The following is a 14,830-nucleotide window of genomic DNA, read 5'->3' as shown; positions in this document are numbered from 1 at the left end:
GGTAAAACTTGTATTCCGAAGGTTAATTGGGAAAATGTGAACGGAATCTGTAATATGGCCTAAAAAACACCAGGATGCATTCAAGCGGTTAGGTATTAGGCCCCCAACAAGGATTCTGATGTTTGGTCCTCCTGGATGCGGCAAAACCCTCATGGCTCGTGCTGTAGCTTCTGAAGCACGGCTGACTTTCCTTGCTGTGGAGGGTCCAGAACTTTTGAGCAAATGGGTTGGTGAATCTGAGAAGGCTGTGGAATCCCTGTTTGCAAAGGCAACGACTAATGCCCCAGCAATCATATTCTTGGATGAAATTGACAGTCTTTCTGCTATTCGTCAGGGTTTGGCTTCAGATAGGGTTACAAGTCAGCTGTTTTTTGAATTGGAAGATTAGCATGCAAGAGATGATGTCATTGTTATTGCTGCACAAGAAGGCCGGACAATCACTCTCAACACAAGGTACCACTGACTGATCCCTGCTGCCATGCATGATGCATTTGCTCGCTTGGTTGCTTTGGACTTCATTTGTACTTAAGAAAAAGAAAAAGTAATAAACTTCATTTGGAAGTGCTTCTTCTAAGTTTATCTGATTTTTTGCAGCAGGTTTTCAAGCCTTGGAAAGTTGAGACATTTGAAGAAGATGGGATTTTGGTTTTGGAGTTTGGAGAGGCACTTCCCATTGGACCAGGAGTTTTGGGTATTGGGTTTGAAGGAATTTTGAATTACCAGATGAAGGGATTCTATAGAAGGTGTGTTCTTTGAATTCTGGGTTTGTTAAATTGTTACAGTCAATAATATTATTACATTTCAATGGTATAGATATGTTTAAACTTTGATTCATTCTGTGCTGTACATATGAGCATAAGGGTGAGAAGAAAAATATGGCCGTTACACAGTTTGAACCGGTTGATGCCAGGCGGTGCTTTCCATGCTGGGATGAACCTGCTTGGAAGGTAGTGATTTTGTTTAAAGTGATTCTGGAGACTTAACATAGTTGTAATTTCATCTTTGAGTCTACTAGGAAAGAAAGAGATTTAATTGACCCCGTTCATTATTATCGGAACTTTGATTGACAGGCTACATTCAAGATTAGATTGGATGATGTTCCATCTGAATTAGTAGCTCTCTCCAACATGCCGGTTGTAGAAGAAAAAGTGCATGGACATCTGAAGACAGTTTCATTTCAAGCATCACCAATCAGGTCTACATATTTGGTGGCCGTTGTTGTTGGGTTGTTTGATTATGTTGAAGATACATCTGATGGTAAACTCATACACAATGTCCCTTGTTTTGTGTGTATGTTTGTACAACCTTTTCTTGGTGGTGCCACTTTTCATCTTGTCATAGGGGTCAAAGTGCAGGTCTATTCTCAAGTTGGTAAGGCGAACCCAGGGAAGTTTGCTTTGAACGTTGCTGTCAAGACTTGAATTTTACAGAGAGTATGTTTTTGGATCACAATACTACAAAAATTACAAATCATTCATATTCAAATTTGAAGTTACACTTGATGCATGTTGTGGATTATAAGTAGTAGTTTCTCTAGTTTTTTTTTCCCTTCCCTGCTAATTCTGCATCATTATATTTGACATTCAAAATTGAATCATTGACGAAATGTTTGACAGTTACTTTGCTGTGCCATACTCTTTGCCCAAATTGGATATGGTTGCAATCCCTGATTTTCCTGGCGCCATGGAGAATTATGGTTTAGATACATACCAAGAAACAGCTTTGCTCTTTGATGAACAGAATTCTGCAGCTGCAAACAAGCAATGGGTAATATACACATCCTAAATGTCACTCTAGCTTTCAGAATTTAGCTTGGTTCATATGATATGTAGCTGTTGTTTGTGAACCCTAAAGAAATGTTTCATAGTTTCATTTGGAATTTGTGAAAGGTTGCAACTGCCATGGCACGTGAATTGGCACACCAGTGGTTTGGCAATCTTGAAACGATGGAATGGTGGACACATTTATGGCTGAACGAGGGATTTGCAACATGGGTATCACTTCATTTCACTTGTTGTAATTGTTATTGTATATGCTTTTGGACTTAAAGTGAGTATTTTAACGCCATTAGGTGAGCTATTTAGCTACTGATAGCATGTTCCCAGAGTGGAAAATGTGGACTAAGTTTCTTGATGAAATTACTGGGGGTCTTAAGCTCGATGGGCTTGAAGGATCTCACCCCATTGAGGTATTACTACTTGGACTAAGTCTTTCCATGGTTTTATTTTAATTCTGTTGTCCAAAATTTTGCTCTTTGGCGGCATCAAACCTAGATCACCTGCATGACAGGCTTTAAATAGTAATGTTCACCACTGTACTTTGCAGGGCATAATTTATTGAAGAGTATTAGTATATATGTGTTTCGGGTATATTATGTTTTAATCTTTCTTCGTTTTGGCCAGGTGGAGATCAATCATGCTACTGAGGTTGATGAGGGAGGTTCTGTTATCCGGATGCTACAGAACTATATTGATGCTGAATGCTTCCAGGTTGGTACTTTGGTTTGTTAGCAAGTATCTTTGAAGATTGAAGCAACTATCTTATTTCTGAAATTTTTACATTTATGTCATGGAAATTTCCAAAAAATCAAGGCTTCTGGGCATGCAGGATTTTTAGAGGATAGAGATCTTGAGGAGGTTGTTGGATTGTGATGTGAAATACTGAGCTAGCACAATATCTAGTTCCTTGGCACAATCATGCGGAGCTTAATTAAAGTCTTTTTTTGTTGTCAGAAGAGCTTAATCATAGTCTTTTAGCATAAATTTGATGCTGGGCTGATCTTGTCCCTTAAATCTATCCACAATGGCTGTGGTCTTATTTGTGTATGCCATAAGTTATACAGTTAATGAAATAGGATAACACTCTTCAAATTTGTACAAATAAACCGTATAGCCGCGCGGCTATACCCGTTAAATTTATACGAATATTTAAGAAGTCTAACCGCACAGCTATACTGTTTAAATGTATACGGATATTTTAATAGTATAGCCGCGCGGCTTTAATCTTTTAATAGCTAGACGCCTATACGTTTTAACTGTATTCGAATATTTTAAACGTATAGCCGCGCGGCTATACTTAATATTTATTTCTTTTTCCGTATAATATTCTAGTATTTATTCATTGGTACTTGGACAACTTATAAAAAGATATATTCTGTTCATATGACGATTCTTCTGGCCACGATTTAAGAATATTATGAGCAGTGCACGTGTGCCGACTGTAATCTTGAAGGTTCTTTTTCTAATTTTACAGAACAAAGAGAGTTTCAAAGTTAGATTAGCTTAATTATATTAGCTCTGTTTTTGTTTTTTAATTTAGCAATATCTGAGCTATTGTTTTATATATTTGAGTGAATTTGAAGAAAAAAAAAAGAAAAAAGAAAATCAATTTAGTTAGATAAATTTTCACTATTCGATCAATTATCTAACTTCCCTCATAAAATTAACTTTAAACCGTTCATAAAATCTGAATCAAAAGGAGAATTTCGTGATCTGCCCCAAAAACTGCAATTGGTTTGCAGATATCTATACCAAATAATGTTTCTATACAGATGCAGCAGTGCACGTTTTTCATATACAACATTTGCAAGGCAATTTACAACTTGACACAACAGGCTGTCGTCCAATAAAACGGTGTAAGATTCGTGTCGTATAATATACTCGTTATGTAGTAAAACTTTGTCACGTTTTGCAGCTAACTCCAAAAAACTTTGGTCTACCTATCAGCTAACACAGACTCACTCCATGAAAGCATCAGATCTCGCACAACGGTTGGAAAATCTGCACGTCCCGACACAAAAAAGAAAGCTGAATGTGGTCAACAAATGTAATACAAATAATTTTGATCGTAACCTAACATTTGAGTTTAAAAGGGTTAAATGAAGTTTTTACCTCGCGCTACTTCCACAGCAACTGACGGTACATCTATCTGATCCTCAACCAGTCTATACACATCCACAAGCTATAGAGAATGGCATATCAACAAGCAGCTTGTCAAAATTTAGTCCTAAAGATTATGTTTTTCATTTTCTTTCTTCTTTGTTTCTTCAGAAAATAAGAAAAAAGAGAGGTTCTCATACCTCTTGAATGTGAAGCTTTGAATCTTCTGTCAAAGCAAGAATGAGCTTTCTACGAATTCCTTCGTCGAAAATGAAAAGGCGAGCTCCATCTTTGATAGTGTCAGTGAGGTCCAGTTTCCTACTGACTTGCAAGTCTCTTGACCCTTGCCTGCACAACATAGCCAAGAAAATATAACCATCTTAAACTCCGAAGAAGAAGAACAAACAAATTGGCAAGCAGGGCATGATCAGATACAGACGTGTCTTTTGCTTGGAATGCAGGGTTGCTGCTCAATTTGGTCACGTTTTCTTTGGCAAGAACTATGAGGTTTTCTAGCCGCTTCCATTGGAAAACGCCATCTTTAAATAGTACCTAAAACCAGAAGCAGATTATTATCAAAGGATTGCAATTTCAGAACCAAATCTATATGGTTGATGATTCTTGGACATGGCTAATTGAAATAACAATATAGTAATAAGAAGAAGAAGAAATGCATAAGCTTGACCAAAGAAATCATACTTCGAAACCAGGGGAAAATTGAGGAGTTGTGGTTTGAACAAGTTAGGGAAAATAAATAGAAACTGATAAGGCCAGAGAAAAAGGAAGAAGGCAAAAAGGAGAAATTCAAAGTTTAATTCATCTCGTACCCATTACTGAACAAGTTAGGGAAAATAAAGAGAAACTAATAAGGCCAGAGAAAAAGGAAGAAGCCAAAAAGGAGAAATTCAAAGTTTAATTCATCCCGTACCCATTACAGACTATTCCCTTGTCCTGATACAATATAGGAAAGGAAAAGATGCCCAATGATTTGGTGCTGACTGTCTAACGGCACTCCTAGGTTCATGGAGGAATCCTATACATTTATTCTAGCATCATCTAAAGGAAAAACAAGGTTGGGCTTGAAGGAAAGAAGGCTCTGACGATATTGTTTATAGATAATTGGTTTTGATGTTTACTGAGTGTCAACAAAAGCTTTTTCATAGCTAATCAGAAAAATCCTCAAAATAAAACATAGTTGTTCCCATGGATAACACTGCTCATTTAGTTCAGAGCAAGTCCTCTTCTTTTCTTTTTTGAACAGCAGAGCAAGTTAATGAGAATGAAAGGTTCTTGAACATATGTAGGTTTGATTCAAAATTCAACTAACAGCCATCTAAGGACATTAAATACAAAATAGCTTTGAACTCACCTGTATGAGGCGTTCACGTAGAGCTGGGTTTGGATCCGTTAGGAGGCGCTTTGCCACATATGGATAGGCAACCTATTTGATTGAATAATGTTAAGAACAGTATGGGAAAGAAAGCTTGTCATACAACAAATGGCTATCACCACAATAACAAAATTTGTATACGAGAAATGAGGTTTCTAATTGCAAAACATGACAGGCACTCCATTGCAGCATTTAGTATACATAACTAAAAGTAATTTAAAAGAAAGTTAACATTGGGTTAAATGGTCTATTAGAGAAAATTTCTACATGCCTAATTTCACCCATTAGAAAAGGCGTATGAGAAAAATAAAAAGATCTACCCTTACCTCAAGAAATTTGAAGTCTGGCTGCAAAGTAAAACAGATGCCCTCTTGAGTCAATAAAGAACGGATAACAAGCGAAAACCTTTCTGGGATACGGATGGGATAGTTGTAGACTAATTGGTTAAACTTCCCTGCATCAAAGCCAGAAGAAATCATATTGCATATTACAAACTACATAAGAAAAGATAAAAACAAAAGGAGCTAACAGAAGACAATTATCTCTTTCTCTCACAGCATCAGAAAACCTTGCAGGCAACTAAATCATACCTAAATAGGGTATAATTAAGACGAAGGATTATATACATATCATATCTACACACGCTCACACAAGCCCAGACTTACACAGAAAAAAGAAAAACTGGAATAAGAATCAAAATTATAGGACATGAAATTACCGGTAACGCTTCGAAAATTAAAGTCAGACAGTCCTTTTCCAACAGAGTTCTGCCATATCGATTCTAAAGCTGGAACAATAGGAGACACATCAGTCCCAGGAGCCAAGAAGCCAAGTCGAGTGAAATCATTTGCCATCTCAACATAGTCCTCGTTTACAGCATGGACAACAGCATCGATCAAAATTTGTTTATTTTGCTGAAAAATAAATGACAGATCAATATGTAGGCAACGCAAATTAAGAAAAACTAAAGCATAATAGAAAACTAACAGATACAAATGCATTCTTATTTTTCATATAGACCATTGAAATGTACTAGTTTTGGTGGCTGGGCTGTCCTACTGGTATGGATGGTTACTACGTACTATGTTAAACCCTCACATCTGTAAGAAGACTACATTAAAGATATCGAGTTTTCCTATTAAATACCATTGAAGTCCATATTTCACCTGACTAAGAACAGCTACGTTCCCGAAGTCCACGTATGCAATACGTCCATCTTGCATGGCAAAAATATTTCCAGGATGTGGATCTCCATGGAACAACCCAAATTCTAGCAATTGCCGCAATGCAGCACTGACTCCAACCGTTAAGAACCCATTTACGTCAATACCAGCATCTTTAACAGCCTGAAATACATGGAGGGATATTATTGATAAAGATATATCTTCTCATGTTTCTTTAAAATAGCACTGTTTTATCTTGACAATCATACCTGTGGGTTAGTGCACCGAATACCATCAATCCACTCCATCACTAGAACACGTGGACCACAAAGTTGCTTGTAAACCAGAGGAATTTTAACTGTAGGATCACCTTTGAAGTTCACAATAAAATCTTCAATGTTGCGGGCTTCCTGTATTACAGGAAACAGAGTTTCACTAGTAATTAGAAAGGTCAAAATAAAAATGCAATCATAGTGGTTGTTCAAACTGCAATTCAAGTCATGATGATAATAAGGCTGTAGGAATAAATATAATGCCATCAAGGTTCATTTTTTGTGCTATAGCGCAGGTCTGAAATGTACCAAAGTGTAATCAAGCTCCTCCAAAAGCTTCTCACCAAATTCATCAACAATCAGCTCAGCATTGCACCCCAGTTTCTGTAGACTGATGCCATTCAAGAATGAAGCAAGAGTACGGAATAGAAAGAGATCCCGGTAAATTATAGGTTCTATCTCCGGCCTTTGGACCTGTAAGTATTAAAAAAATAATAATAATAATTTAGATTGTTTTCAGGATTTTTGCCACAGTAACCTTTTCATCATTTTTGCAACATAACAATTGTGGAGCTGTTAATGACCTAAGAAAAGGCCCTTATGTAAACCTTAATAGCAACTTCCTCTCCAGAATCACGTAACGTAGCTCGGTAAACTTGACCTAAACTGGCAGCTGCTATCGTCTGAGACGAAATTTTACTGAAAACAGCTTCTAGGGGTCGACCCAATTCCTCTTCTATTATATTGAAGGCAACCTGAACCAATGTCATGCCAAATTCTATTTTAAGTTATCTAAACTCCACAGAACAAAATTGTCTCATCCCAGATACAAGCAACAAGATTTTTTTTTTGTTGGTAAAATGAGTTTTTACCTGATTGGGGAAGGAAGGAACGTCATCTTGAAGAATGCACAGTTCATTCATATAATCTTCTCTGATAATATCAGGTCTGTTTGCAAGAACCTTTCAATACATGGGTGAAATCAGGCATATGTATATTTGAGCAAATATATGAACCTAAAATTCAATGGCTGAGTACAACTAGATTTCAAATCTGCATGTGGAGAGAAATTTTCCACTTTGATACTTCATACTACAACTGAAGTAACATGGTGACAATTTCATTCTAATTTTTCTTATATCGATCTGAATTTCAGAAAGCTATGTGAATAGACCATAAAAAGCATTGAAGTTATTTAAGAAAAATCTTACAATTAAAAAATAAAACAGTCAAAACTCTTATTATAATCTCAAAAAAATATTTATCCCAAATGCATCGGATCGACCACAATGAAGGGTGCCTCCTATTACATCTAATCTAACCTTTTAGATCTTTACATATTTTCTTCTTCATTGCATTCTTGATCTTAAATATTAAAACCTGATTGGAAAAACTTACAGCTAATGCATCAAATTTTTTTTTGTTGTTGCTATTTTCAGCTAATGCAGTGGAAGTATACTGACATATTTCAACTGGGAAAATAGGATATGACTGATATGAGTGAGGTGCAAACCTGGCCGGCTTTGATGAAAGAAGGCCCCAAATCACACAGGAGGTTTCTAAGCTGCCGAGCACGAAATGGAACAACTTCTTCATCCCTTCCGACGAAGCAGTCATATGTCAAGGCAGACCAGTACAATCCCAAACTCCACACAATCTCCACACCTCGCGAAATTAGAGACAAAATTGCCCCTCTGGATTCCAGCACCTTATTCCTCACCTAATTATATACAGCAGCATCAAATCCAAATACCTTCTCATCATCCATATTTCAAAAGAAGCTAGATGATCATCAAATTCGCCCAAAATTAAACACAAATGCAATTAGAAACATGACAAACTAAATCAATTACAATTTCCAACCAGGACTGAATCATTTGCGTCCCGTCATATTCAACTTTCATTATCAACAACATTAATTAACATACAACTTCACACCAAAAATTAAAAGAAATGAATATAATATAATATAAATTCAATGAACTATAGTTGAATTTCGTACATTTTCGGGTGTGTACTTGCGGAACGGCACGCAAACGCCGCGTTCGAAGTCGAGCTGCTCCATGGCCGCGCTAGGCTTGTTCGATGGCTCCAACCTGCTCTCACCGCCGCTCCCCAAGCTCCTCCGCTTTTCGATTGCGGACGACGCAACGTTCGAAACTCGGAGTTGCAACGGTCTCTTGCCTCTCCGTATTCGAAGCCTGTACTTAAACGACGTCAGAGCTTGCAACGGCGCATTTAATCTGTGGCTTGGAACAGCGTGAGCTCTCGAGCTTAGGTGCTTGGTAGGAGATGGAGCTGTGCTTGTGCAATTTACACACAGGAAGTCCATGGCTTCTGCTTTCTCAGTGGAAGTGAGAGAGAGAGAAGGTGGTGGGAGAAGGGGACGATTTTTGGTGGTTAAGGAAAAGGGGCAAAGAGGAAGTGAGCAAGTGAGCAACGACTCCAAAAATTAGTTGGAAAAAACGGATATTATATTATATATTTGTGTGAGCCATGGCCGGCCACATAAACGTTTTGGGAAGTAGTTCGGATTATTAGTTCAAAACGTAAGGAAAAGTGGGAATTGTGAAAGTGATAGGCTGCAACGCAAATCTTGTCTTTAGGATAATTTCTTTTAATTATAAATATCTATGTTATATTTTTCAGTAATTACGATAAGATTTTAATACCTGATTGTGGGTAATAATAAATTGCTTGCTACAGCTCACTTTGGCCATTCAAAGATCTGGTCTTTATATGGAGTCATATCGGAGACATTAGGTGCTCAAATCGGGTCCATATATGGAGTCATATAGGACACATTAGGTCATTGGAAAATATTTTGGTCATGTTTACTGATGATGGAGTTGCACATGGGTTGGCTCCTTCTGCTTTATTTATGAACTATTGTTTACTGACTTGGGTTTTGTTTGATGTGTATGTATACATCATTCCTTAAAATGTAGACTTTGTTTATTTGAGTTTATTTTGATTGTTATGTATCTTATATGAATCTCGGTCCAATATTTCTGTTTATTTAATATTTTGGAAGTTTATAGAAATATTAGACCGACGTCCAAACCAAAGACATACCAATCAAAGAAAATTCAAATAAACAAAGTTCAACAAAAGCATTTCAAGGGGACGGTATAAAACCTAAAATGTATACTTCAAGAACATATACATACCACTCGCTATACGAAAGCATCGGATCTTGCACACCGGTTGGAAATTCTACTTGTCCGAACACCAAATGAGCTCATGCTAATTCCACAACATCCTAAAGATTATGTTTCTCCTTTTCAGAGAATAAGAAAAGCCTCATGAATTGAATGTGAAGCTTTGATATAACAATCTTAAACTCTCCAGCATAAGAACAAACAAATTGGCAAGCAGGGCATGATCAGACACAGACATGTCTTTTGCTTGGAATGCAGGATTGCTGCTCATCTTGACCACGTTTTCTTTGGCAAGAACTATGAGGGTTTCTAGCTGATTCCATTGGAAAGCACAATCTTTAAATAGTACCTAAAAGCAGAAGGAGATTATTGTCAAATCAACATCCTCAACTTTTCTTTTCTTTATTCATTTCTACACGTGTCGGTATGTTTATTAGTGTTGTTGGAAATCAATTAATGACTGTTACGTTTGGTGCCACTTAACCTTATATTAGGAGAACATTTTATAAAATAGCCGTTATATAAAATTTATTTTAGCATCATTTTTTTTTATTTGATCTCATTTATCTCCTTGACGGCTCTCTTCAACATATATTTTTATTTGAAAATTAGTTGGCACTAGGAGAGAGTAAATTGAAAAGAGTTGTCAAGGAGATAAATGAGACTTTTTAAAAAAAATGTGATGCTAAAATCGATTTTATATAACGATCCGTTTATAAAATGTTCTCCTAAAATGGGGGTAACCGGCAACATACGTAACGGTCATGAATTGATTTGTAAAAAAATAATAATAAACAGTCACACGTGGAGAAATGAATAAAGAAGCAAAAAGATGAGTATGTTAGCTTTGATGAAACAAGGCCCCAAATCACACCGAAATTTATGAATATCAACTATCATCAGCTTGCACCTCTGATCTTTACAGGAGATGAAAGGGACTCTTTCCTATAAGTACCATGATCATTCTCTCAACAATTAGAGGGGCATCCACGTAATGTGCATGATAAAATAGTATAGCATATATACATGACAACAAAGAATAATAAAAGTGGTAACTTAACAAATGCATGAATGTGTTCAATCACACAAAAAACACAAGTCAAGTTCAAGCTCCATGTCATCCGGTATAGTCGATATATGAGATGGAATTGGTAAATCATATACTTTTGTTTTTCAGTTTGGCAATTTTATCTTTGCGAAAAAGTTTCACGCCAAATGAGAAAATGAAACCCTCCATCTAACTGGTGTTTCATTTATTTTCTCATGAGAGATCAAGACAAACATTAGCTACATTTTTTTATGAGTAATATGCCCCCATTAACTATGATGATTTTTTCAATTTAGAAAAACACGATGATTGTTCAAAAGTATTGTGGATTAAATTAATAGTCATATACTCATTTTTAGCACTAAAACTATAAATAAATCATATACTATTTAATTTTTATAAACATACAAAAAAAACCCAAAAAATGACTACTAGACCTATTAAATTTAATTTTGATTATTAAATTACTTTTATGCTTTATTGAGTGTTTTGGGCTTTTTTATGAGGTTGAGTTTGTTTTAATAAATCAATGACAATTTTGTAATTTAAAAGAAGTTAAAAGTCTTTTTATTATATTGTAAATAGGTTTTGGGTATGTTTCTAAAGTCAATTTCATATAGTTATTTATTTATTTATAATTTGGGATCCTATATTAGGTATAATAGTGAATCTCTCTTAAATTAATTAAACATATACATAAAAAGATGAGAAGATTTGTGATTAAAAGAGTTGTGAGCTCAACGTGAGTGACATATATAACCAATGACATTATCCCTTTTTCAAGATAAACAATTCGGTTTGCATCCCTTTTCTGATTATGTTTAACCTCTCGTGTTCGTACTGCTATGACACTTGTTTTTGTGAGAAAACTCCATCCTATCATAACTTTGGGAAAAATACAAAGAAATAAGATTTTGTTTAAAAAACAATTCGAATTTCCGATTAATTTAAAAAGAAAAGAAAATGATAAATTCGATTTTACCCAGAAGAGTCGGGTCAAAAAATAGGGAAATGAGCAAGATGAAGATTTAGCGGGAAAATTAAAAGTCGAAACAAGATTGGCGGGAAGATCATATCATTCCCAAATCCCAATTATAAATAGCATCAAATCATCTCATGCCCCATTTTCCCTCTCTTTCCTTTCTCAGATAAATTTCTCTCTCCCACGGTTTCTGCGATGTTCTCAAGCAGCCAATTCGACTCCACCTCCGCCTTCTCCGGCGGCGGCTTCATGGCTTCTCAGTCTACTCAGTTCGGTGATTCCACTCCATCTCCGGCCAAGGTAACGCATCTCCTCCACTCTCTCATATGCCTCCCTTAGCCTCTCGAATAACTGCAAAATGAAAAGTATATTGCGTCTGTATTTGTGATAGTTAAATGACGACTTAGGGTTTCGATCTGAGTCAGTGTTTGGTTGCTTGCCCTTCAATTTACTGGCAACCAAACAAGGGGTTTTATTTGGATCTTATTTTTATTTTATTACTCGTTGAGGAATTGTTGCTTTGTTTGTTGTTGCAGAGTCGCGAGACTCACGGGTTGGTTCCTGTGACAGTGAAGCAGATAAGCGAATCCCATCAATCTGGTGATGAAAAGTCAAATTTTGTAATCAGCGGGGCAGATGTTGCTAATGTACTAATTGTTTTTCGAAAAATCAACATACTTAAGTTTTCTTTTCTCAAAAAGTTTTAATTAAAATTATATGTGGTTGGTTTAGGTATCGGTGGTTGGCATGGTATTTGATAAATCTGAAAGGAACACTGATGTTGGTTTCACTATTGACGATGGAACAGGGCGAATCAAATGCCGAAGATGGTAATGTTTGCATTTTTTTAGTTAGATACAGTTTATATCATCACATTTTTAACAGTTTGAATAATTTGTTTAGATTATATTGTTTCATGTAATGCACAATTTATAACAACAGAAGCTAAAAATGCGTTTCAATTATACCTACTACTTTCTTGCACAAGATAGATACATTGATCAGTAACGATTTAAGTTCTGAGTCCACCCTGCTTTCTGATAATGAGTTACTCTATTTTTTGTTCTCTTAATAGGGTGAACGAGAATTTTGACTCAAGAGAAATGCAGGAAATAGAGTAAGTTGCACTCTCCATCATCAGTGAGTTTTGTATTGAAATTTTAAGCCTTATTATTTACATCAGATATAAAGAGCAACCAACTGTTTATGAGGTTCTTATGTATTATTTTCCAATTGATACAGAGATGGAATGTATGTTCGTGTTAATGGACACTTGAAAGTCTTTCAAGGTGTTCGACAAATAGTTGCCTTCTCCGTGAGGTATGGTATAAAATATTTTCCTTTTAGTTTGAGCAATTTAGATGTCTTGAGATTTTCAGTTGTTTTAATGCCATGTGATTCACAGTTCTCATTGTACCTAGCCACTTAGCTTTACCAATGCATCATATAACTAATTCCAATATGTCAATTGAGGTGGGATGATGCAACTAAAACAGGTGCCACGTTGTATTCACTCATAATCAACACAAAGGTATGCAGTGCATGCACACACAAACACTTGAACTTTTCAATATGGTTGAAACAACACATTGAAGTTTGTGTAAATCTTAATATAGATGTCTTACTATCGGGAATAGTTGATTGGGAGAATGTTTTCAATCGTACAATATTGCATTGTTAAAGAAGTTAGATTTCAGACAACTCTTGTAAAATATTGTTGAGTTTTACTTTAATTTTGGATCTTTGTTCTTTTAATGTTTTGCTGTTACTGTGATGTAGCTCTAAAGAATTATTATTTACAGAATTTTGGGTTGTGTTGCAGGCCTGTGAAAAACTTTGATGAAGTTACCTTTCACTTCATTGAATGCATACATACCCACTTACAGACATCAAAGTTACAGGTATCAGTAATAACTTGAATCGATGAAACAATTACCTTGTTTTACACCTTCATTCACTTGGAGGTAAATTTGGATAGAATGCATATCTTATGTCTTTTATATTTGTTCATGGTGTATTTACATTCATTAAAGCTGCAAGGAAATTCTGCAACTCAACCTCAGTCTGTGGACTCATCTCTTAGCACTCCTGTGCGGAGTGGGTCAAGTGGATACCATACAGCCCCATCAAACCAAGTAAGCTATCTAACTTTGAAAAATTTACATTTCAAGCTGTCCTGTTCTTGTTTAGCATGCAATTAATGTTGAATTTTGCAGTTCTCTGGGCAAGTTAGCGTTGATGGGATAAAGGGCTGTGATCAGTTGGTCCTCGACTATCTGCAGCAGCCTTCAAGCATGTGAGTTATCATGAACTTATTTCCCCTGTTTTGGTTTTTGTTAGTATTGCCTTGTTTTGTGGAAGATATGTTGGCTGCGGCTGCCTATATTGAACTATTGGGACTGGTTTTCTTTTGCAGTGGAAAAGAAAAGGGGATACACAGAGATGAACTTTCCCAGCACCTGAAAGTCCCTGTGGAAAAGATATTGTATTCTCTCTCTCTCTCTCTCTCTCTCCACATCCAATTATGCATGCAGGAGTGACTTCTTTTGATTCTTATTCTTGATTTCACATTTCTATTTCAGGGAAGCAATCAGATCTCTTGAAGAGGAAGGCTTAATATATTCCACGATTGATGAGTTTCACTACAAGTCAGCAGCATATGGCTAAGTATTCGTCACGAATTTTGACTTTGTGCTGCTACGGTTGGAAAGGAAAGTAACTTATATGAGTGCTGTTATGTATATTTCTCTTTTAATATCTTTTTATGTCCATTCGGATGGGTTTAGTACCAAAGTTCAAACAATTACATTTGTTGTTTTGTTTAATCAAAAGCGCTACTCTTCCAGCCGAAAAATATTATGGATTGAACATTCAGTATCAAATACTAAAATAGTCAAAACGTACAATATATGTACGTGCAGATTTTTCATGTTTAA

The 14,830-nt window shown here is 36.0% G+C and overlaps 3 protein-coding genes across 7 annotated transcripts; 2 read left to right on the top strand and 1 right to left on the bottom strand.

Annotated features, from left to right (window-relative positions):
* The first annotated feature begins 316 nt into the window (after window positions 1-316).
* LOC103320084 (aminopeptidase M1-like) lies at window positions 317-2,966 on the top strand. Of its 5 annotated transcripts, XM_089044746.1 has the most exons (10): window positions 317-453; window positions 598-743; window positions 861-947; window positions 1,071-1,257; window positions 1,342-1,433; window positions 1,617-1,767; window positions 1,890-1,994; window positions 2,072-2,188; window positions 2,403-2,489; window positions 2,592-2,966. In XM_089044746.1, the coding sequence occupies exons 6-10, from the start codon at window positions 1,654-1,656 to the stop codon at window positions 2,649-2,651; spliced, it is 483 nt and encodes a 160-aa protein (XP_088900872.1). In that variant the 5' UTR covers window positions 317-453; window positions 598-743; window positions 861-947; window positions 1,071-1,257; window positions 1,342-1,433; window positions 1,617-1,653; the 3' UTR covers window positions 2,652-2,966. The 5 variants fall into 5 exon arrangements, with proteins under 5 accessions (XP_088900872.1, XP_088900873.1, XP_008219923.1 ...); XM_089044747.1 differs by having other exon boundaries at window positions 598-947; window positions 1,071-1,195; window positions 1,356-1,433; XM_008221701.2 differs by having other exon boundaries at window positions 598-947; window positions 1,356-1,433.
* Window positions 2,967-3,492: 526 nt separating this feature from the next.
* On the bottom strand, window positions 3,493-9,152 carry ACDO1 (Protein kinase superfamily protein). The gene is made up of 14 exons (XM_008221700.3): window positions 8,706-9,152; window positions 8,217-8,423; window positions 7,576-7,665; window positions 7,312-7,458; window positions 7,013-7,177; window positions 6,701-6,841; window positions 6,435-6,614; window positions 5,987-6,182; window positions 5,595-5,722; window positions 5,248-5,319; window positions 4,318-4,430; window positions 4,079-4,226; window positions 3,891-3,960; window positions 3,493-3,779 (listed from the first exon to the last, which is right to left on the bottom strand). Exons 1-14 carry the CDS (start codon window positions 9,033-9,035, stop codon window positions 3,715-3,717), a joined length of 2,052 nt encoding a protein of 683 aa, XP_008219922.2. The 5' UTR covers window positions 9,036-9,152; the 3' UTR covers window positions 3,493-3,714.
* Window positions 9,153-11,894: 2,742 nt separating this feature from the next.
* On the top strand, window positions 11,895-14,830 carry RPA2 (replicon protein A2). The gene is made up of 10 exons (XM_008221699.2): window positions 11,895-12,194; window positions 12,431-12,541; window positions 12,627-12,724; window positions 12,970-13,011; window positions 13,137-13,214; window positions 13,717-13,795; window positions 13,928-14,029; window positions 14,111-14,190; window positions 14,311-14,379; window positions 14,477-14,830. The coding sequence occupies exons 1-10, from the start codon at window positions 12,090-12,092 to the stop codon at window positions 14,559-14,561; spliced, it is 849 nt and encodes a 282-aa protein (XP_008219921.2). The 5' UTR covers window positions 11,895-12,089; the 3' UTR covers window positions 14,562-14,830.

This window comes from Prunus mume, linkage group LG2 (assembly GCF_029339155.1).
Source record: "Prunus mume cultivar Tortuosa linkage group LG2, ASM2933915v1, whole genome shotgun sequence".
Lineage (NCBI taxonomy): Eukaryota > Viridiplantae > Streptophyta > Magnoliopsida > Rosales > Rosaceae > Prunus > Prunus mume.
This window is presented reverse-complemented; position numbering and strand designations above follow the sequence as displayed.